Below are 22,024 nucleotides of genomic sequence, written 5' to 3' on the forward strand. Positions count from 1 at the left end.
TGTGAGTTAAATATGAGTGTCACTGCAAAAGGTCTGAATACTTATGACCATGTGATATTTCTGTTTTTCTTTTTTAATAAATTTGCAAAAATTTCTACATTTCTGTTTTTTTCTGTCAAGATGGGGTGCTGAGTGTACATTAATGAGAAATAAAATGAACTTTTTTGATTTTGGCAAATGGCTGCAATGACACAAAGAGTGAAAAATTTAAAGGGGTCTGAATACTTTCCATACCCACTGTAAGTCTAGCCTATACATCAACTCTTGCACCTGTATTCATAGTTTGACCAAATCTTGTTGCAACAGTTTATTTCCTACTTGAAGTTTTCTGGACTCAAGGAGGGGGTGCTGTTGCCTGGATTATTATGCAACTTATCATATCATAAAAGCTAGATTTTTAAAAATATATTACAATTTTCTGGTCTCTTGCGAGGATTTGTGAACGTCTATTATGAACTGTCTTTACTCCCGACTGATTGTCTTCCCTCTCAGGGTCATATCTGAAAAATAATGAGGAAAATGTTTTTCTGGTCTGATCAGACAAAAATTGGTCTCTCTGAGCAGAACTCAAAGCACTATGTCGGGTGAACACCAGGCACTGCTCATCACCTGCTAATACCATCCGTCTGGTGAAGCATGCTCTGGGGGTATTTATCAGCATTGAGTGTACATGTATCTCAGTCTGTATATCTCTCTAGGTTTTATGGATTTGCTTTGACAGTCCATTGTGGACAGTGTTATGTGTGCTTTTGTTTTGATAGATATTTATAGAAGTAATTCTCTTACAAGCTCAGTGATAGGAAAAACTGCAGAAATGAATGGACTGTAAATACTGTGTAGCCTTTAGCTAGTTGTGCTTAATTTAAATAGGCCAGAGTGTTCCTACTTTTTGCCCCACTTTGCCTTCCATTGATTTGCTTTCATTGTTAAACTGGTGTCTATTAGGTTTGCTTTAAAGCTCATGTGGAAAAGTGGCATCTAACACAATGTCAAAACTTCTCAGCTCTTCTAATTAGTTCCTCACTCAACTGCTTGTGTGTGTGTTTGTACAGACACAGGGTGCAGACAGGAGAGATGGTAGCTGTAGTTTATCAGATGGTGCAGAGACATTAGAGACCTGCATTATTGATGCTGTGGTCAATAGAGGTCTCCAGTGGCCCACAGTAACAGGAGAGTGAGGGATGAGAAAGCAAGGGAGTGCTTCAGCTTGCAGAGAAGATTTGAACTGAGAGAAAGGAGAGGCAGTTTTATTAAAGCTAGACAGACAAAAGTTATTTTTTCCTCTCTTAGCATATCTATCTATCTATCTATCTGTCTATCTGTCTATCTGTCTATCTGTCTATCTGTCTATCTGTCTGTCTATCTGTCTATCTATCTAGGTTTGTTCATAAAGTAATGGATGAATGGTTGAACTTGGTCACTCCAAGTGGTAGCCACAAAAAGTTAAACTTGAACCAATCTAAACAATAACAATTCCATTGATTTTAAAAAAAAAAAAAAAAAAAAAAAAAGTGATTGGGTTGTAAAATTCTTAATTTTTACATAATTGTGTTATATACTCATACAAACCTCTGCTACAAGGATCTTATCACTAAGTGATAAGATGCTGTTTATTAACTTCAGTCTTCTATAATCGGTCCCCCATACTTTTCTGACCTTCTATGTGCTCATTCTTCCTGTGTTTTATCAACCTCCTCAGCTGCTCTGATGTCTCGCTCTGCTCTGCAGCTCCTGAGCTCCTGCAGACTCAATACTGTTACAAATCCATGAGCTGGACTGTTTTTACTTGTCAAATAACAGATTTAAACACATCTATATAAATTAACACTTTTGTAATGGTTCAGTTGTCATGTTATTCTAGCCTCGTTTAATTATCGTCTTTTTTGTTTTGTAAGGTGTAATTTGATGTTTTATAAGATACCAAAAAATGCAGATTATTATGGTGATGATATTATTATTATCAACATCCAGTTTAAAATGAAACTAAAATAATCTCTTCAGAACATGCCAGGACTTGATGAAGCAGTAGTTGAGGATCACTTGACAGGGCTGTGGGGAAACATCAGACAAAAAAGTTTGAAACCATTGCTGTAAATCAGTTTGTCACATTTCAAGGCTAGGTCCATATTTGAGGTTGCCATTGTGTTAAACCTCTCTGTAACTCTGTTACGTTTATCAGCTGTTGTTTAACTATATATTTTTCTATAAGTGATCTCTTATGAATCATTTGTAAGAGTATTGTCTAGTCTAGAGAATTTATGCTCCCTCATAATATCTGCACCTTTTTGTACCCCTCTGTTCTCCCTCTGTTTCTCTGAATTTTACTCATTTCCCTTCATCTCTGTATATCTCTCTGCCTCTCTGCTTGTCACTGTCTATATGCCTTGTGCACACTCTTGCACATTGTTGTTTCCCTGTCTCTGTCTTTCTCCATCTATAACTCTCTGTGGTCCCATCTCTATAGCTCACATCTTAGGCACCCAGGAAAGCTGCATTTTGTCTTCAACGTGGTACAGTTAGCAGCATGCTCTGGGCGGCCTGCGGGGAGCCGAGGCTTGTGTACCGGCTGGCTCTTTGACCTCATCAATCCTAGCCTGGTTTTCCCTAGAAAGGCCGAATCGTCCAGCAGCCCAGCTCTGCCAAAGGTAATGAGTACAGTGGGAAATAAATGGGTGAAACTAGAATGTGCAAATTTGTGGTCTCTTGGCCTTGGCATGTATTTGTAAGTGTTAAAATTTGTGAGTACAAATACTCACAGTGCTGTAATAAATATATCTCCACATTTATAGGAATAAAAAATACATGTACTTCTACAGGCTAGGCTCTGTTGCAGTTTCCCTATTTGAAAAAACAAAAAAAGCAAGATAGACTCCCTTTCTTACTTTACAGCTGAAGAGGATCTTGAGTAAATGAGAAGGCAGACTTTCAGAAAATTGTTCTGTGTCTGGCATTAGGGATTCAGGCTGTCTCTATTACACATTTTAGAAGGATCTATTTTAATGTGTGAAACACTAAAAACAAAGATTTTGGCTGGGATGTGTGTGTTAATTAAAAAATTAATTGAAATAAAGCAAGTAAATCTTCTTTACTATGGACTCTGGATTCCAGTTGAAGTCGAGTTTTCTCATTAGTATGTCTTTAGAATATTAAATAGATCAATTAATAGATTTGTAGGCCCACAATGGCTGCTCAGCATTGTTGGTAATTACTCCTTTTTGTTTTAAATGTTTTGTAATGGCTTCTGATCCTAGATCTATATGAGTTTGAGAGCCAACTGCTCCTTTCGACCACCAGCTGACCTGTCAGTGCCCTTCGTAATGGTTGGACCAGGCACAGGAGTTGCTCCGTTCATTGGCTTCCTCCAGCAAAGGTATAGAAAATGTAATACTGCTTTATGCACAATTGCAAGTAACATTTTTATCATGCAAGAGATACATGGTTTGTGTTGAGCAAATGGCTCTGTCAAGAAGAAAGAAGTGCCTTTCCAAATGTATTTGATCCTATGCCATTTTTACACATTATACAGTTGTGAAGTAGGTCAATCAAATGTTCATGTCAAGCATCTGAAACGTGCATGTTATGTGCTGATTGGTGTGGTGTGTGCGATGGATTATTACATCTAAAATTCTTGGACCCCATAATGAATATTCACAGTGTTGAAGTGATGTTAAGCGCACATCATCTATGCATATTTTCAAGTAATCTGCAGCCACCCTAACCAAGACCCTGTTCAAAGCCCATAAAAGTCCCACTCATGTTCATCTTGTAAGGCATAATAAATTTTGTGGCAAACGATGTGATCACGTCAGGGATTATTTCAGATGTTTCACTCTCTTCAGGAATAAATTAGACCCTCTCCAATGCACACATTCATGACTTGGTCTGTAGGGAACAGCAAGGAGTGAAAGCACTATTGATTCCAAAGTAAAAAGTCCAAGGTGGTGGCCACATTGCTGGAGTAAATCATTGCTTGTAATTGCCAGTGCTAGTTCTGTATGCAGTAGTTCTCTCCAGCTTGTTTAACCATCACTGTCTAAATTCTGAAGGACTGCAATAATTATGTAGAAAACCTGGCATTTTGTTTAATTTTTGAGATTCTGAATTAATGGATAATTTAAGATTTCAGAGTAGGATCTGTCAGAAGGATTTAATGTGACTGCAGCTTCTCAATCCTGGCTGATGGCTCTGTGTTCAACCTGGCCCATAACCACCATAACTTCAGAAAGCAGAGTAAGCCTTCTTAGTCAGACTGCCATGTCTAACTCTTGGGTGGCTTTGTATAAACAAGGCTGTGCCCCAGTCAACGCCAGTTCTCTGTAAATTCCCCCCAATGTCTCCTCAGTTGTGTTGGGTGATGTCAGTGGATAATTGCTTGGAGAGGTTACACAGGAATAGAGTGATGGTGGGTTGTCTGCGGCAGATTCTAGGCAGGATGAGCGGTCATATTGGGTGAGAGGTGTTTGTGCCGTTGGGATGCAGAAGATAGTGCATGTTTTCAGACTGACCTGGTCACACCATTTGCAGACAGATTCCTATTCTTGATCCTGGTTGAGCCAGAGGGGCACTACTGTGGTGGAAGGCAATGATATGACCCAATCAGACATACTTAGATCCTTACAGCATTAGCCAAACATAGCTTACCTCTAACGTCCAAGATAGTAAAATACACATTTATTAGCCTGTCCTTGCAAGACTGATTGTCGTTGCAGATAAACCAATCAGACCTTGATTGATTTTGAAGGCTTTGTTTCATAACTGCAAGGCCTCATCAAACGCATCCTTGTAAGATCAGTGGTTTTTTTTTTTCTTATTTCAACATTTCAATCAATCAATTTATTTAATTATATTTCAGTTATCTTTTTATTTTTAATTTCAAGAGGCTTGTCCTTGTCATATGAACAGATTCATCAGGTCTACCTCACTCCCTTCTTCTTCTCTGTGCCTCTCATCCTTTCTTCTGCTAGTGGATGATTGTGAAAACCTGTCATGGCTAGTGGCATTGTACAGAATCCACCTTGAGATTCCAAACAAAGCCTTGGCAGCTGATGCAGCACACTGATAGGAGATAACAATCACCAGTTTGTCAACGGGATGCCATATCTGCCTCAAGGCCTGAGTAGGGTCCTGTTAGCAGCAAAACACCATGGGGACACTTCGATCTTGCTACCTCTCCCTGTTTCTACCCCTGCTGTTAATCGATGGTTGTTTTTGAAAGTACTTTGTATGAGTTTGTAGCACTAGTAACAAGTAGAAGACAAGTCTCTAAAGGTCAGAGGCTCACTTGGTGGTACTAGGAGATTTTAATAAGGCCCCACTTGTCTGGTATTGATTGCTGTAGTTTAGGATTTTATGGAGAATGTGCCTTTCAGCGTCTTTTTGTTTAGTTTGGACAACGGACAGTAAAGCAAATATTGTATTTTAACTGAGTGGTTAGGCTTAATCTCTGTAACAGCTCTAACAAGCTTCTTTTCGGTTTCATTCTTAGATATGACAGTAGGCATACTTGGAACATTCAATATGACAACCTGTAGTAAAGTCTAAAGTCTGTCTAAACATATTTGGACCTTTCATTAATAGGTCTCACCTGACAGACGATCAGGCTACAGCATCTTGCTGCTCTCCAGTGTCCTGCACTATAAAAACATTTTGAACTCAACATTTTGAATCTATATAATTTTAGCAATTTTGTAATTTTAGTAATTATGCCTCAAGTTGTTTTTGTATTTAAGATTTTTTTCCCCCCACATTGACATTGCCTAAATAGCAACTCAGTACCATTGCATGTATCTGCAAAGAAAACAGGTGAACAATATAATTGTGATGTTTACCAAGTCTTCACCTCAGCTTCCCCTGCAGTTTCCCCTCCTGCTGATCATTTGAATGCCGTTGAAAGGCAACTGCTTCTGATTTTGACCCCAAATGGAGTTCTCTGTAGATGCTGCCTTCCCCCCGGGATTGTATTGCAGGCTGTTATAGTGTGGATATGTGAAGTGATGTGATTTGTATTCAAGGGAAGGCGCCGGTGGGGTAAGAATGGAATCCAGGTTTTTCATATTGGTATTGATCCCTTTAGGGCTGGCAGTGAGAGAAGTGAGAGGAGCCCACTAAAATGAGTTTACTTGAGGCTGTTTGCAGATCAGAAGAATCTCGTCCAGGATGCTAATGGATGGGGTCTGAGAGTTCGGATCAAGTAAGCCAGGCAACTCTGTTACCAGTCCCCATTCACAGAAACTAACTTTAAGCAAACTTCTGCAAAGCATTTTTATTAACTGGTTAACTAAAAGAGAACAAAATGTAGTTTTAATATTCACAGTCACACTTTTGCATGTGTTTTCATTTTTTCATTGAGACTGATTATTGGGGCTCTGCAATGCTGTTCATTATTTAAGTAGAATAGAGTAGAGTTGGTGAGGCATCTTCTGTCATATACAAAACAATACAACTAACACACAACAAAGACACACCAAAATTGAAATGGGGAATGAGCAGTTGTGGTGAGTGAATCAATGAGTAGGAGATTTCAGCTCTATTTTGGATACGATGCAGAACTAAAGACCTAAAGACAGCTGAAATTAAAAGGTCAAATCAACAGCACAACAGATTAATCAGTAAAGCACCAGGGTTTAAGCAAGTTGAGTCGAGGTTCTGTGTTACACCTGTGTGCACCAGGGGAAGTGTTCTTATTTTGCAGAGCAGGGTCCAAATAAAGTGCTGAATATGAAGCTGGAAAGTGATGAATGTGTAGGTCAGAGTCTGTGGATGGATGGGGTCAGAGGGAAGAGAATTTTCCGAGAAGATGGTAGGGTTCTTGGCTCTCTACTCCTTTGTTGTTACTGTTTCTGTCAGGCCTGTTCCTGGTATAGACACAATGCCTTGAGTGAGGGCATGAGGTCTACTGCTGTACTTAATTCACTGGGGATATCCACAGAGAGTTCCTATGGAGGATGTTGAGAGGAACCACCACAGTTATACCAAAAGGCCTGTGCGATTTCCTGCAAGAGAGAGGAATAGTGACCACTTTCACTGCAGAGAGGTGGGTCATCCTTCTGACTGAAGTCCACTTCCAGCCTATTGCAAAACCCAGCACAGAGAAATGTGACTACAACACTGCTGTCTGCAGAAGTACTCCCTAGTAGCCCTCTCTGCGCAACAACTCCAGCACCACTCACTAACAGTGAGTGAATAGGAAGTTGACAATATGTTGGCAGTCATTAAAGTACAAGTGCCATACTCCTGTTTGAGCTAGACAAGTGGAAATTGTATGCAATTAACCAGCTATATTTGACAGTGCTGCACTGACAACAAAACTATTACAGAATCTGAAGTTGCTAAGTTTTTGGTTCAGGCAAAAAGTGAAATTGAAATCTGAACCTCGTGAGCCACAGTGTAGAACCCTGGCATAAGTGCATGGTTCAGTGTGTCACCTCAAATGTATAACTTTTGATCCAGCTATTTAAATTTTAAGCAACAATGTAATCAGTTTCTTGCACACTGTTATTCTATTTGGATGTTGGGAGTGCGTCTGCTGAATTTTCTTGATGCTCACCTTGAGTTAAGGTGTGCATGTGAAAGATGAAATTGACATTTTTGGAAGCCAGTCACTGACTCAATATGGTGCTTACATAAGGTGTGATGTTGAGACTCAAATCTTATAGTGCACATACAATGGACTTATGGGGAAGTGGGAGAGTTGTATCCAGCAGCAACTTTTGAAATGAAATATATTTGCACATTTTCATAGAGTTGATCTAATTTTGAGAGTTTTAAACTAGAGGTGGAACCTTTTTGTTGAAAAACATATGACTCCTATTATAATTCAAAGCAATCACTTGTGCTAATCAATAAATCTACTGATCATTTCAGCACAAAATCAGTGCAGTATCACCTACTTTTTCTGCACTATACAACCCTGTCAAGCGTAAGCGTTTGCTGGTATTGTCCTTTTGCAACTGGTGAAAATAGACAAAGCATGATGTATTTTATTGGTAAATAGAAAAGGATGGGTTTTTGAGAAAGCATCGCTTTTTCCTTGGAGTGTAGCAGCAGCACAGCACTAACAGCTCGGTCTCAATTGCTGTCTGTGGTATCCTTCCTTGTTGTGGTTGGTCACTTCAACACCCCACTCCCTTTTCTCTCCCTCACTCTCTCCCTCAAGACTGGAGTAACAGATAATGCTGTGTTCTGTAGAAAGTCAACTGACTGATGGCATCACGAAAGGTTGGGGGGGTCAACTGTTGTTATCTCTGAGAGAGCTGACACCTTTGCAGCAGGTGTGCAGCACAGATACAGGCATCCTCAGAAGCGCTTTGTGCCACTGCCTTGCCATTGCCTGCAAAGGATCCTGGGAGCTTTGCCAAATTCCCAAACCACAAGAGAAATCGCTTTAGCCTAAGCAGTTTTTTTTCACTCAAGCACAGTTGGACACAAATGTACAAGTAACACACCCACACACAAAGCAGTAACCCGAGGTTCATTTTTAGTAACTGTTTATAGTTATGGGCTCTATCCTTCTGTTTGGGTGAAATTTAATAATACATATAATGTCCTCACTGCAGCATGCACAGTTGTTTCCGTGCATTAGGCAGTTGCGGTGCTCATTGTACTATTACAGCAGACAGTGCTTAATGGTGTCACTACTCTTCTTTAACCTCTGCTGTGAGGAAGGACTCCCTCTCCTCCATCTGGTCTGGTCGTCTGTTAGTATTGATTGACCACCAACAACCGTTGTTTGACTTTCAGAGAGAAGGAGAGGCAGGAGAACCCCGAGGCTGGATTTGGCGAGACCTGGTTATTCTTTGGTTGTCGCCACAGAGACAGAGACTACCTGTTCAGGTGAGTCGTGTTTCTCTTTTCAATTTGGTGGGTATTCACAGATCCAATACACTTATTTATTTACACCTTTTATACGTTATTTCCGTAAGTTCTTGTGAGTCAAATATACTGGTCTGCTACTGTATATTTCAAATATGGATATGTGCAACCTGCCTAATGAACTGTAAGTGTGTCTGTGAGTCCTGTCTGTACACTTTGTACTCTTTGTTCACTTCTACTGCGTATTGTGGACACTTTTAAGCACTTAGCTTCTTGTGTTGTTCTATTCGCCAGGCCCATATGTTCTTTTGCCATGAATGATAATGGACAGGAATACCAGAACATGTAATGTGACTGAAGGCAGGAAGCTGCACTGAGGTTATTAGGTGGTTGTGGCACTCATTGTTATAGTTGTGTTTTTGATCAAGTTTGAATGTGTTAAAATATTTAAATTTATTAAAGTCTTAACAAATATTACATATTTTGTCTTTGAACTTGGTTTAATGGATAAAGGGTAATGTACCAAATGTTCAGGTACATGATTTTTAAATGAACATTGAATCAAGTGACTATGTGTGATGTGAAAGAAGTCACTCAGTATTGATTAATATTTCTCGTAGAAGTTAGTGGTGCTAAAAGGAGAGTGAATATTGGATTTTCATTTGTCAGGTGGCCAGAAACTGACTCCAAATGAATGCTAATACTGACCTCTGTGGCATTTGTGTAAATTAGCAAGTGTTTATCAACAAGTTTGACACATTATCTTCAAAAACCAGTGAGTCAGTGCTATTGTTAGGCCAGAAAAAGCAGTTAATGCAGGTTTAAGTGCCTGTTGTATCCAAATACTGAGCATTTGAATGGCAATATTTGAGTTTTTACAATTTGAAATAAATTGACGTATTTTTTTGAAGTTTTTCAAAGCTACACATTGTTGTTATATTCTGTAAGGGATACAAACAGATTTGATGATCTGATTTGCTTCTAGACTCAGAAGCAGTTAAGTGCTACTGAACCACTATCCTTCTGTTATTACTTGGAGAGTTTTTGCTTTGTGTTCCTCCTATCTCCAGGAGAGATTTTGAAACATCAACTTTAATGTCTGCAAGTGGTGTAATTTTCTTTCACTTGTTAATAATTTTCTTTTATCTTGTTAATAATTTTCTTTTATGAGTTTTTCAGTCTGTTTTTTTCTGTGAATGAACCTGCTTGGTTAAACTTTATTTTTCACTGATTTCTACTGTTATCGAAGCACTGTAAATCAGCATCACCCTGTGAGTAGATCATTGCCCTGATCAGTTCGCTTTGCCGTTACTCTGCTGACAACATACTAATCGATCAGTTCTTTTAAGTATCTGCGGTCAGCGTGTACTGATTACTGGTGCGCTGATCAAGTTCTGTTTTAGGATTAAATAGTGCGAATGGATTAGCATGCTTAATCACAGAAGGATAGATCACAAAGGATGTTGTTTGTTCCCCTTTACTTCCTCTATCCCTTAGTTAAATACTAGCTCACAGCCAGGTAGTAGGCAGCGTTTGTTCACGGTGTGGGCTTCTGATGAACACCCCATAGTGTTGACCAAAGCGATTAGTCTGTGTTTTATGAGCCACCCGTCAATTTAAATAGGTTAACAGAATGAGAACAACATACCCTCAGCTGTACTGCCTGCCCGCATTCATCTCTGTTGGACTTCTCTAAAATTAAGTGCATTTTGATGCCTGTCATTGCTTTGAAATGCCGAAACCCTCTTACCATAATTTGTAGCATTTTCAGTGTCCAAGATTTTTTTATTTTTTTTATTTAAAAGTTTAGCTGACGTCATATGTAGGGGTTGAAATTTGAACTTGCATAAATATAGTGCCTTAAGTGCTTTGGAAATATTGCAAAATGTTAAGACAGGATGTGCCCAGCCTTCAGAATTTTCCACCAGCAAAAACAAAGCTTGTGACGTGCCTCAATCAGCTGAAGCACTTAACGTTTCTGTGAGAGGTTAATGCCAATCTGACAGCTTGTCACATCAAACTTGTCCTCCCTTTTCCCCTCAAATGCTCTTATTCTTCTCAACCTCCTTTGATTTCTTAGCCTTTTTATGATATGATTACTGTTAAGGAAACACGACTGGAAGGGTAGTTTCATAGTTTTGCTATATAAACAGGTTCTGGCAGGTTTTGACTTTCAGGAGCCCTTCACACTTGTGTGTTTTTAGAAGACACTGTTGAGCAGTTTTTACTCATGTGGTTGTCAGTTTATAACATGATAACTGGGATTGCAAACAAACAAAACTCTACCATCCATCTTGTTATTCGTGATGTTCTTTAGGTTTAGAGTTTATAATTACACATCAATGAAATTCCTTTAATGACATGGTCTCTAAGCAAAGGTTACGGGGTAAATGTTGCAGGATAGGCAACTGTTCAGATCGAACAAAGACAACAATATTCTTCTCTCCATTTAGTATTCACACCACAATGTCTGTTTGTTATCAAAAATACCTTATTTTAGTTCAGGCAACTGCAAAAAACAGAACCCTGAGGCAAAGACCTTCACACATGATCCCAGAGCCATGGTTTGTTATGAGCTTCTGTGTGTGTTCGGTTGCATCTGTGTGTATTTGTGCTCATTCCGACTGCTTAACTTTAAACAAGATGTCTGAGCCACAGTAAACCATACTCCCTGATCACTGTCCTCCTCCTTTCCCTACGAATAGCACCCCAGGCCCTGTAAAAACACTGAGGCTGAAGGAGTAGTTGGCAAGCAAATCACCGACAGGGAGCAGTGTTACATCCAACTGAAAGGCCGGAAGGAATGATTATAAAAAGATGCTTACAACAGTGACATGACCTTGCTTATGAAATCTGTATCTTTTTTGTGCTTTTCTTGTTAAACAAGATAAATGAATTGTCTGCAACAGTTTTGGTAAGACCTTTTGCCCATCAGTGTTTTTTATTGAGCATGACAGGTGTTTTGTTTGTAGGAAATGTTCTGGAGGTTATATGTCCTACAAGGCAATTGAAGCTGTTGTTAAATATCTGAAGGGAGTTTAGGATGTCAAAGGATAAACAGAATGTATAAAAATGTGTTGAATACTTAATATTATTACACTAGCAATTTCCATATATACCTCTTGATATAATGCATGAAAGTGTGTGTTTTTTTTTGTTTTTTTTTTTTTTTTTGTACTCCTGTTCACTATCACATGATCATTTTTTCCACATCTTCTTAATCTAGCTTTGGAAACACTCCACAAATCAGCTTCAGCCTGTTTGAGTTTGCAGGAATAAATGTCTGGGAAATTAGCTTTACAGTGACCTTAAATGTTGAAATGTGTCACTGAATACCTTCTCTTTTTGCCAGAGAGGAGCTGGAGGGCTTTGAGTCCAACGGTACTTTGAGTCACCTCAAGGTGTGTTTCTCCAGAGATGACCAGGAGGAGGGCACTACTTTAGCAGTACGACCCAGATACGTCCAGCACAACCTGCTGCTTCACAGCCAACGCATCACTGACATCCTGCTCAAACAGAACGGTTACCTTTATGTCTGTGGGTAAGACATTTGTAAAAATAATTGTGTTCTAAATATTTTAAATGAATTTTTGAGTTTTATATTTATCGAAATGCCTGGTTGGTATGACTCTGTCATATTCTGGCTGCTCTATTCAGTGTGTCAGTGTCCACTGTGAGTCTAAAATGACTGCAGTGCATTTTAATTTGCAGCTTATATTAGCTGAGACTTTTTCAGCAAGGTCTCTTCATGATCTGATTTCATTAGATCATCTTGTGTCCAAAATAAGGTAAAAATATCGCAAAAAAAAAAAATGAAGGTGAATGAGTTTGGAAAGTCTTTACATATGCACATTTACAGACATGGTACTACATAATTTGTTCAGAACAAAATGACAAAACAGTCGACGGAAACCAAAATCATCAGCCCATGAAGGGCTGTATTCAAAATCACATAAAAAAATCAATCTGAAAATTTAAAATGACAGGTTCATTCAAGTTCATCCACACAGCTAAGTATCTTATGACTAAGATTGGATAGTGTCTCAGTCCTGGATCAGGGCATCAGTGAGCTCCTGGCCAGGCTGTGGTGGGACTTGGTGGAGTCAGACATAGTGTCCAGTGGCTGCTCAATTGGATTTAGGTCAGGGGAGCGTAAGGGCCTTTGACACCAGTGCTTCGTCATCCAGGAACCTCCAACACACTAACTAACTGGTCTGACAGTTGTTCTAAGGATTTTATTCCAGTACCTCAAAGGCAGTCAGGATATCGTTGGCTAAGACGTGAAAATCTGTGCTTCCCTCCCATGATAAGCCTCAGACCATCAGTGACCCCACCACCAAACCGGTCATGCTCAATGATTTTACAAGCATCATAAAGTTAACCATGGCATCTACAGACTCTTTTACACCTGCCACATGTGGTCAGTGTAAACCTGCTTTCATTTGTAAAGAGAACCAGGCATGAGTGGCAGACCTGCCAACCCTGGTGTTATCTAGTGTGTGTCAGTCAACTTGCACAGTCCTGGGCTGTGAGCCTTAGAGGATGTCAGGCCTTCATGCCACCCTTATGGAGTCTGTTTCTGACAGTCTGGTCAGAAACATGCACACCAGTAGCCTGCTTTAGGTCATTTTGTAGGGCTCTCGCAGTGTTTCTCTTTGCACAAATACCAGGAGATACCAGTCCTGCTGCTTGGTTGTTGTCCTCCTACAGCCCTGTCTAGCCCTCCTGATGTAATGTCTCCTGATATCTCCTCCATGCTCTTGAAACTGCTGGCAGACACAGCAAACCTTCTTGTAGTTGCACATATGGATGTACCATCTTGGAGTAACTGGGCTACCTGTGAAACCCGATTGGGCTGCAGGTACTGCCTCATGCTGCCAGTAGTGACAAAGATTGTCAAAACACAAAACTTCAGAAAAATCACTCATGAAGGATAAGGGGAGAGCATTGGTCTGTGCCAGCCACATGTAAAACCATTCCCTTTTTGGGGCTTGTTTTGCTTTTGCCTCTTCATTACATCTGTTGTCACTTTCATTAGTCTCCAAAGCAGGTGTGCATCACTTGTGCTTCCTGGATCAATAGATTGATATCTCTGAAGTTTAACTGACTTGGTGGCAGCTTATAATTGGAAATTTTACATAAAGAATACAGTTAATGTGTGAATTTCAATAAAATCTTTATTTTGCTTGGAAGTCTCTTGAAATGCTTCGTTGTGCAAAACACTGTCTCAGACTAAAGATTGTACATCCATATGTTGTAAACTGGTAACTGAAACAGGAGAGTGATTCTTACATTCACTTGTAGGCAGAGGACTCGGTCAGGGAGATGTCCAAGAACCCAGTGGTCACTCTAACAGAGCTTACAGGAAGGACAGCCATCTCAGCTGATCGGTCATTTAGGCTTTTATGGCAGAGTGGCTGGACAGAAGCCATTTGGATTAAAATTTGTATGACAACCTGAGTGGAGTTTGTCAAACAGTATTTAAAAGATGCAGAGAGCATTCTCTGAGACAAAAATTAAACTCTTGGGCAGAGCTCCAAGAACTGTGTCTGGTGAGCACCAGGTACTGCTCATCACCTGCTAATGCCACATCCATGATGAAACACAATGTTGGCAGCAGCATGCTGTGGGGGCACCTCACAGCATGGGCTGATGGAAAGAGAAATTCTGCCAAATACAGAGAGGTGCTTGCAGAAAACCTGCTTTGGAGTGCATATGCCCTGAGTCTGGGGTGACAACTGACCCTTTAGCATGACAATGACCTGAAGCAAACAGCCACAACAAATCTGCAGCGACTCTGGGACACGTCTGTCTGTGCTTGAGTGGCCCAGCCAAAGCCCAGACTTAAACTCCACAGAACATTTTGTATAGAGACCTGAAGATTTCAGTTCCCAGACACTTCCCATCCAATCTGACGGAGCTAGAGAGGATCTGACTGCAAGAATGGGATAAACTGCACAAATCCAGGTGTATAAAGCTCGTAGAGACTTACCCAGGAATACTCAAAGCCATAATTGGCATAATTTAAGGATCTGAATGAGTTTGTAAATTAACAATTTAATTTTTTAATTTTATTGAATTTAAAAAAAGAAAAAAAAAATCTAATTCTGGAATTTTTTTTTTTAATTTTCATTTCGTCATTGTGGATTATTGAGTGGAGACTGATGGACATTCTTTTATCTAATAAATATTAAACTGTTTAGTTACAAATCTGCAATACAAAGTGTACAAAACTAATGGGGTCAGCAAAAGAAATTACTTTGTATGTACAAATTCAGCCGATAAATGTATATGACATAAAAATATAATTCTTATTCTTAAAAATATAATATCTTCTAGTATATTGTCACCACCAAAAAAAAACAAAAGACACCCGAAATGCTGCTTTTAGGTAGTTTTAGGGTTTCTCATTTATAGGTAAATGATTGCTGAGAAAGGAAGTGAAAGATCCTAAAAACCGTCAATGACTTGCTGCTAAAGAATACGCTGTGGGAGGTCTTGTGAAATGCTGCAGTGGACATTTGATGTAAGCTAGAGATATTTTACACCTGTGACACAACCAAGACAGTTTCATCATCATCATCTTTTTCCAATGAATAGCTCAGTTTCGGAGCTTCAGATCTATACCAATAGAGGATGCCAGTGTGAATGCTTTTGGTCTGGACAGGATTTAAACAGATACTTATTAACATCAGAATTAACAAAATGACAAACTAAGAACTGCTCTGTAAAGGTGTGTTAACCTGCTAAATGTCACCGAAACTGAAACACTGGTCTCCTGTCTTTGTTCACTGCTGCTGACTAAAACTGAAACTAATCGCTATCTTTATATCATTTACGGCTCAGCGGGTCACTTGCTCTCAAAGGCTCCATTGCTTTAATGGAGCCCAGTGGGCCAGTTTTGATGGCTGCTGGTACAGGAGTGAACATTTATAGCTGCTTTACCAAAATGCATAGACATCAATAACATGTTAATTTCCTGGTTGCCTGATTGTTTGTTTTTATGTAAACATATAGTATGGCTGGCAAACCTGATACCAATTTTTATTTTGCTATGAATTGTTTTGATGCAGGATGAACTCATGTATGCATGTTCTGTTCACCTTCTTCTGTGTGAGCCGCCACACTGTAGTCAGGAAGCATGAGGGGGAAATCTGCTTCATGGCTGAAGTTGTCTTCAGTTCAGTTCACTCTGCTATAAATATGTGTATATACAAGTAACCTGGTTACTTATGATTTTTACATTTCAGTGTGAGCAGGGTTAGAAAAGCCATAAAATGTTGCAGATTATGTCATACCCAGCCCCATTCAGTGTTCATCTACAGCCTTTGGTCTCCTCTCAGTATCAGGTGTTTGATGGAGTGTGAGCAGTATTTATTTAACAGTGTAAGAGGCAAACTGGATGTTAGTGACAGACCTGGACAAGTAACAAGCTCTCCTCTACCCTGCTTTGTAGCATTTATTGCATATATTTACACTCCTTTGCTGTCACAGCACATTGTTTCTGCCAGTACAAAGACAAAAAAGATACATGGGCATATAACCAGTCGTGTCAACAAATGTATAGTATCTGTCTAGTGTTTATCCTTTCTCATCATTGCCAGGCTGCTTACCTCACCTTGGAGTAAATGACTTTTGAAGCATCCAAATAGTGTGAATACTTTACAGTCAAAAAATATCACTGCTGGATGACAAATCTCCCTCAAAATGCTGCAACAGCAAGATAGAGATTTTTGCAATTTCATTTCAGGATGCAGTGCTAGACTGGCAGCACCCACTGGTTTTACAAAATATCAGCCTGCCACAGTGTTTGGACACATGTAGCACAGTCTTGAAAACATGTTTATTAATTATACTACCTTCGTCCTAATATATTCATACATTTTCTGCCTTTTCCAGGGATGCTAAGAACATGGCTAAAGATGTGAATGACACCCTGTTGGAGATGATCAAAACAGAGATTCAGGTGGACCAACTGGAGGCCATGAAGAGACTAGCAAAGCTGAGGGAGGAGAAGCGCTATTTACAGGACATCTGGGGCTGACAGCAGATACGGAGATAAGCGTGTTTGAACATCTGTTGAGCTTTTCTTTCTTTTCTTTTTTTTCACACCTAGAAAAACAGCATTCTCAGCTGTAGCCTCTCAAACCATAAAATTGTGGATGCTGAAGCCCAGAGGTAGTTTTCACCACGCAAAGCTACCAAGATGGAATGTACCATGCTGACCTAGGGGATATCAGTTCACTACATCACCTTGGGTTTTGCTTTTTGAACAGAAATGACCTTAGTCTGGGCAATAGTGCTGCAGATTGGTCCTGCAGTGTGAAAATGCTTTTAGTGCAGACAAGCTTCCTCCTTTTGTTCTGTCTGGGGAAAGGCTTTTACTTCTGTTGGCTGTGATGGAGTGATTTTGATGAGACTGAGAGCAGGATATCACTCCAACCTAGATGGAAACAACACAGCAGTCAGTAGTTTTTAAACAGCACACAGAGTAAACTGTTCATTGCCATTCGAGGATAAAAGAAATTATTTTTCTGAGATATTTTTGAACCAGCTCACTGCCAGGTAAATGCATCACGGTTTACATCTGAAGTCATACACACTAGAATTGCTATCATTATATTTCATACGAATGAAAACAAGTCAGTTTGACTGGTTTGCTCCACTATTATATAGAATCATCATATTTTCACCTACAATATGGTGGCTGTAGCATAATTTTTATCCTATTTTAGACACTTTGAAGATGGGTTTTTACTGTATCTGTCCCAAAGTTTTAAATAAATTTAAATTATGTTCATCGAAATGAACATATTTTAGAGACTTATCATTATACTGTGTTAGTGAGCATGAATTTCTATCTCAGTGCACAGAGCAATTTGTAAAACATAAATGGTTGTCTGTCTGCCCATACTGAGCAGAGTGCAGGTTTGGAGATAGTGAACTCCAACTTTTCTAAGTCTGGGGAAACTCACTAAAACCTCCCAAACTGTGGTGAAAACAAACACAACTGTGCCTTGTGTGATCGACAATTAAAAGACATTTAAGAATAAGCTATTGTTGTCTACAGTGTTTTTTTATTTGTGCACACATGTTTTTGTAGGTGACTTTAAACTCATGTATTTTAAGTGCTTGGGTGTATACAGTAGAAAGGGAGGCGTTCTTTGGAGAGACAGTGGAAATTCCTTGGGAGATAATGAACACCGATTGTTTAGGAGTGATTGATTTATTTAAATTTAGAGATAATTTGATTGTTCAAGGTGACTTTGGTGAGAAGATGAAGGAGTACACATGCTAATTGAAGGCTTTTCACAATAGGCTTCTTAATGCAGGGCTGAGCCCCAGAGAGAGGCTTCTCAGAATTAAATCTTCTAACAGCAGTCTCTTTATTTATCGTAGTGCGGGAGCAGAAAAACATGTTTACAGTGTCCACCGCCTGCGCTGTAGATGGCACCTCATCCACTACATTTTTTTTTTTTTTTTTTTGAGCCGCGTAAACAAAACATTTACTGTCGCAGAAAACAATCCATGATAGTGAATAATTGGTTTAATACAGTGTTGTCAGAGGTAGAGCTGTCCTTGTGTTTGTCCAGGCTGTGCTTCCTCACCCTCATTTCTCAGTGTCCTGCTGCTTCACCAAGTCACAGGAGCAGAGGATGACACCATCAAAATAATGATGCTGTGTGCGCCTAACAGCTTCACCAATCTCATCTCACACACGCACATAATGACATATAGCCTACAATCAATGCAAGGCTATAATTTGTTGTTGGATAAATGCATGCTGTAGAAGAAGGAAAGTTTCATCAAAGTGACATGAGTGTGATCATTATTAGTGACTAATTTTAGAACTATGAAGTACACTTTGAGCTGAACTGCCCTTATTTACCTACCCTATTAGCATGCCCTCATCTCCATTTAAAAAAAAAAAATGACCCCAACTGTAAGACGGAGAGCCTGCTGGCTGCTTATGTCACCCTGTCCAGCAACCACCCAGGACTGATGAAGTTTTAAATTATGTCTTCATAATTAAAAAGGTTCACAGTGGCGTGTTCTGTCCTGCAGCGAGGGAAAGACAGCGCTGAGAAGATAGTCGGGAATAATTCAGAGTGCTGGAGGTCAGTGTGACCGCAGACTAGAAGCACCTTCATGATAGATGCTCCTTGTTAAGAATGGCTTAAATGAAGCAGAAAAATGTGTGCTGAAAATAATGACTGTTATTATGGAAGTGTTATGTGAGCTAAGTGGTGAGATGCACTTTATGTCAATGAGCTTGGAGATTTTGGAAAGACCTGCTTAACAATTCGCTCTTGGTGCATAAAGTACAAGTGGCAATGATGAGGAGAGTAAGTGGAACCTCCCACACACACCCTCCAAGAACAGTGCACAGTGTGCCTTAATTAGGCAAATGACAATATGTCCAATTTATTTGCCTTATGTCTGTGGATATGACTGCAGTTCAAAAGATTGTGGTGGTAGTGTACGGAGTAAACAAGAGCAGAAACCAAGCTGTGTGAGAAAACTTTTCAGGATTCTGTCCTGTGTGTGAGCATGCTGTTAAGGCAGGGGTGGTAATGGGAATGCATATATTTTTATGCACACTTTGGTTATTTCAAGTTCAAATGCAAAATCTAAATGGAATTTGAGCAACTTTACCAGCGTCACTTAAATATATAATGACAATACAGCCTTTTTCTCTGGTGTGGAGGTCCAGTGTGTTTTCTGTCAGAAGCCTGAAGTTTTCACTTGGTTCGAAGCTAGTACTGCTGTGGTGGAGTCTCGCTGCATTAGCGCAGTCAGCAGAAATTTTCATCTTGTCCAAGTTGTTCTGGTGTTTCCTCACCTCTGTCTTATCATTAAAGGACATTTTCAGTGTCTTTGCTGTTTTCAGTCTGCAGTCAATGACCCAGGAATGTCAACTCAGCTCTTTGATGTGGCATCAATGACAGTCCTTCTAGTGCACACACTGAGAGCCACAGTCTGCTCCCCACAGTCCCAGCTGTGCACAGACACTTTAACACCAGCATCTGTCAGGAGTGCTGGAGGAAAATCTATGTTTTCTAAAAAGGCGGCAGCAGTTCTATTGAGTTTCCTGTTTTCACCGTGCTATAGCAGTATTGTTCTGGTGTCTGTTTATTGATGGAGTGGGAGGGATACCCGTGCTTCTGATTTGGTAGAACAAACATTTCTTACAATTGATGCTGGCAAGAGGAAAAAGTATTGAATAAGAAAGTACAGTTCTCCCTGAAGGTTTAAAGAATAAATATAAGTTTGATTCAACTGACCAAGCGGCACTTCCTCAGTCAGAAGAACTTTTAAATACAGTATATAATTGCTGGCATTACATGTGACCCTGTTTAAGATTCCACACACCAGGTACTGTACCTCCAAATGAATTAAGTTGAAACTGCTTGGCTCATCAAATGTATTAATGTTTTGGTGATAGATGCTCTTTCTGTCTCCATTAGTCAATGAAATGTAAAAATTGGTTGGGCATTTTTAAACCTACAACGATGGATGAACACTTAGCAGAATTTATAGCCTCCTCCGTTCTGACAACCATAATGACTTATGCAAATTGGAGGTTAAGTGCTTAGATGAGACTGTTCAGCAAAATGGAGATGTGTGTACAATCATACATGGATGGAAGGGAGAAGAAAACAAGGATTGCAGAATAACCTGGGTGCACTAATTGACATTTGTCTTTATTTGTTGTCTGAAAAAAGGAACATATTTTCTTTTAGGAGCTGCTGTGGATTGTGGATCTGAACAAGTGTTACCATGGAGCTTGATCAATATGTCCTCCTCTTGAGATCTCTAAAAATATGCATTAAGAATGAAGTTCTCTACATGCTTTGTCTATCATATGCCATCTGTACCATAACTGTAGATGTAAAAGTATTAACAGTATGTGGTTGTGAAGGTTTACTGTAGATTCAGTTTGATGTCACAATGATATCTTTAAAAAGCAAGGCAGTGAAATGACAAAGATGAATATTCAGTTCTGAAAAGAGGACAGTCAGATCATTTGAATTAGTGCCTGAATTAGTTGTTCATATTTTCCCATCTTGCGAAAAGTCTCTGTGGCACCAATGACTCCTAATCTTATTGAATGCCTAATAAGCAGCCATGAGCTGTATGGTGAGTGGGGCTCATCAGTGACAGATTAATGTCCAGCTGTCCACTCTGCACCATGCTGTGAAAGTGATGAACAAAGGGAGGCAGAAAAAATAACACTGCAAAGAAGGAAATAGTGAACGTTAGGGTATTGAAAGTGGGTAAAATATAGAAAGGAGCAGGGCTTGAGAGAGGCATATAAAAACAATTTCCTGAGAGAGGAAAAAGATGAACAGGCAGGGGTTGGTGAGTGTAAAATAATGAACGAAAACTGGCACAGGTAGGAGTGCAACTGGAAAATGTAAGAGGTCCCTGACTCTGAATGTGTTACTTTGCTTTCTGTGCAGTGGGAGCTGAACCAGAGTGAGTTTCAACATCACCTGGCCCTTTTTCAGATTTGTCTCCAGTAGAGATGGCCTCAGAGTCATCCCATGACAGACGCACACATAGACCACTTTTGTAACAGTGGTCCAAAAGTCACATAAAAGTTTAGATCTTCAGTAAACACAAAACATGGGAAAGCAGTAGAGGTAGTGTGCAGTCTATGAGGCAAAAGACTGCATTAAGGATGTATTTAAAAATGAGAAACTGTTTGTGTGATTAATCACCTTCCCATAAAGTGACAGCCCAAATGCGCGTGTAATGGGACAGCTGGGATTTCACCCAGTAATTACTGTTTTATTGAAAAATCTATATCTATGAAGAGCAATTACACAAGTTACAGCATAATCTGTTTGTATTACAGTATATTAGTGTTCAAGGCAAATCATGCTTCAACAGAAAACAGGATTTTTGTTTGAGAGACTGGGCTTCAAAGGAATTTGATACACAGAGATGAACAAGGGGAGGCAGAGAGTAGAAAGTATATGTTAAAAGTGCCAAATAAAAACATGGCAAAGTGTACTATTACAAAAATAAACCCGAGTTACAAAGGTGTAAACTGCTTAGATATGGTTCAGTAGTTTCGAAGTACAGTGCTGAACTCAGATGGTTGTTCTGCATCTCCTTTTTTTTCAAAATTTGTGACACTCTGTAGTAATTTAATTGACTTTCCAGTAAGATATATCAACTATTACTTCATAGAGATGCTCCACAG

At 39.5% G+C, this 22,024-nt stretch overlaps 1 protein-coding gene across 3 annotated transcripts in view; it reads left to right on the forward strand.

Moving 5' to 3' along the window:
- The window catches only part of mtrr (5-methyltetrahydrofolate-homocysteine methyltransferase reductase), a 33,458-nt gene extending 15,590 nt beyond the window's left edge, over nucleotides 1-17,868 (forward strand). For all 3 annotated transcript variants that reach the window (XM_026292262.2, XM_026292259.2, XM_026292260.2), the window contains 5 exons: nucleotides 2,465-2,645; nucleotides 3,252-3,370; nucleotides 8,740-8,832; nucleotides 12,164-12,352; nucleotides 16,711-17,868. In XM_026292262.2, coding sequence (XP_026148047.1) covers nucleotides 2,465-2,645; nucleotides 3,252-3,370; nucleotides 8,740-8,832; nucleotides 12,164-12,352; nucleotides 16,711-16,855 — 727 coding nt within the window. In that variant the 3' untranslated portion in view covers nucleotides 16,856-17,868. The remainder of the gene's footprint in view (nucleotides 1-2,464; nucleotides 2,646-3,251; nucleotides 3,371-8,739; nucleotides 8,833-12,163; nucleotides 12,353-16,710) is intronic.
- The last annotated feature ends 4,156 nt before the right edge of the window (nucleotides 17,869-22,024 follow it).

Source organism: Mastacembelus armatus, chromosome 20, assembly GCF_900324485.2.
Source record: "Mastacembelus armatus chromosome 20, fMasArm1.2, whole genome shotgun sequence".
In the NCBI taxonomy this organism is placed as follows: Eukaryota; Metazoa; Chordata; class Actinopteri; order Synbranchiformes; family Mastacembelidae; genus Mastacembelus; species Mastacembelus armatus.